Source organism: Sinocyclocheilus anshuiensis, unplaced genomic scaffold (assembly GCF_001515605.1).
Source record: "Sinocyclocheilus anshuiensis isolate Anshui unplaced genomic scaffold, SAMN03320099.WGS_v1.1 scaffold952, whole genome shotgun sequence".
Taxonomy (NCBI): Eukaryota; Metazoa; Chordata; class Actinopteri; order Cypriniformes; family Cyprinidae; genus Sinocyclocheilus; species Sinocyclocheilus anshuiensis.
Genome location: NW_015552656.1, coordinates 123,122 through 125,160, shown reverse-complemented (window position 1 = coordinate 125,160; position 2,039 = coordinate 123,122). Strand labels below are relative to the sequence as shown.

The 2,039-nt window shown below is 38.6% G+C and overlaps 1 protein-coding gene across 3 annotated transcripts in view; it reads right to left on the bottom strand.

Annotated features, from left to right (window-relative positions):
* The window catches only part of LOC107667273 (phosphatidylinositol 4-phosphate 5-kinase type-1 beta-like), a 31,119-nt gene that overhangs the window by 8,116 nt on the left and 20,964 nt on the right, over positions 1-2,039 (bottom strand). For all 3 annotated transcript variants that reach the window (XM_016458906.1, XM_016458907.1, XM_016458903.1), the window contains exons 6-8: positions 1,698-1,850; positions 1,005-1,301; positions 731-927 (exon numbers count right to left, since the gene is read on the bottom strand). In XM_016458906.1, the coding sequence (XP_016314392.1) occupies positions 731-927; positions 1,005-1,301; positions 1,698-1,850 (647 nt within the window). The remainder of the gene's footprint in view (positions 1-730; positions 928-1,004; positions 1,302-1,697; positions 1,851-2,039) is intronic.

Genomic DNA, 2,039 nt, shown 5'->3' with positions numbered 1-2,039 from the left:
AAAAATATATACAAATTTGAATGACAGACAGCAGAAATATTAGACTGCTGTCACTTTAAGAGCTGCCCGGATCCAGTATACTATTACACATGTTTTCGTTCTCAGCTGTTTGCTTTCACTTAAGACCTAAATTACTGTGTTTATGAGGATACTTGCAAAGATGGGCATTTTGACATATACAAGTGTGTGTAGTTAACCATTCAAGGCCTTTAAAATAACTCTTTGATCACCGTCTTGCGTCTTCACGTGTGTGCACCTTTCTGACAGCACTCAGAAACAGTCTCTCAGACAGCAATATAGCCAAATGAGTTTTCTTTTGCTGCTGATTGCGTTTCAACAGCTTAAAATCACTTGTTTTTAATCTGCAATGCTTAAAAACACATGCAAACGATACATTTTCATGAGCATGCAGCACAGCAACATCATGTGAGCATGTAACCGCGATAGAAAATCCAAAATTTCTACCGGTTAATCGTGCCTACCGGTATATCTCCCACTCCTACATGATAACGACCACTTTCAATCTATTTAATGCATCCTTACTTAATAAAATATTAACTTATTTCAAAACGTATTTCTAACCCCAAACATTTGAACAGTAGTGTACATATACAGTAAATATTCAGATTGGCTGACATGTCTTTGAGAAAGGGCGTGTGGTAAAAGTTTACAAAACAACTTCTTTGTCTTTAATTTCTGTTTACTCTGCAAACGGAGCAGCTCCACTCACGTGTCGTCATCGGCGTCAGGAGGAGGCTCGCCTGCTTTGCCGTCTCCTTGAATGGACTCACGGGCTGTGGAGTACAGGACCTTCTGCCCACCCTGGCGCTTACTGTCCCCTATCCCGCCTCTCCCCCTCAGCTTCCTGTCCAGAACATGGATGCCCAGCAGCAAACTGTAGTCCATGATTTTAAAGCTTTCCAGCACCTGTGGAACAAAGTGAATGGAAATCACAACCACATATAATACTGAAGAGCTCTTCGGCGATCAACAACTCGACTCACCCGACAGTCTCTCTGAAGTGTCTTCATCAAGGCGCTGTATGTGTCTGCATCAAAGTAAAGACCTTCGTGTATCTCCTGGAAGTCCAGGTCTTTAAAGGTCGGGGAGGGTTTGGCGCACTCCTTCCGTGACGCTCTGCGTTTGTAAGTAGAGCCCTTTAAGTCATATTTGTAGTGCATTTTCAAAGAGCGAGGCAGAATGTTGTTCATCACCACCAATCGGATATTAACACCACCACACTGAATACAGTACAGCCCGTAAAACTTCGGTAAGAGGGTCCTCGGGTTCTGATTCAGATTCTGAAATCAGGAAGGACAGATCAGTTTTTAATCTAGAAAAGAATATTAGAAGAGCTTACTGGTGTAAAAAATACTGTACATTTAATGTAAAATTGTCAGAAAATAGTGGAGGCAAAGTTAAATGCATTATTTTTTTTATGCTTTTTCAAAAAAAAAAGAATTTATTAACATTTTAACTGACAGGCTGAATATTGAATGTGTTTTAATGTGTAGTGTAGTCCTGTATTTCTACAGCAAACAGGGCTATAAAACAACTGTGAGCCAATTGTGCTGTAAAATGATTATCTGTAGTTGTTTTCTGCATTAATAAATGAACTGTCAATATGAGCAACTGAGCTGAGATAGCAGTGCCTAGTGTAGTTTCTTCCTTATTATTGTGGTGAGTGTGTGGCTCACCATGTAGTAACCTGGAAGCAGCTTCTGCAGAAATTCAGCTTCTTTGTTCTGCACGGTCTTTATGATAAACTCATCGTCACTGGTTAAGTAAAACCATGAACTACTCGCTCCGGGGTTTGACAACTCTATCAGAGGTTCTTTACAAATAGAGTACTGCAGATGAAAAAAAAGATGCATTATTAATGTAGATTATACAGAAAATACAAAAGCAAGAGCATTTGGATCAGTTTTAAATGGTTTAATTTCACTGTTATTGCTCACTAAATCTAAAACTATTAAAAAAATTAATAATTGAAATGAAGCTGTTATATATACTGTATATATATATATATATATTAGTGC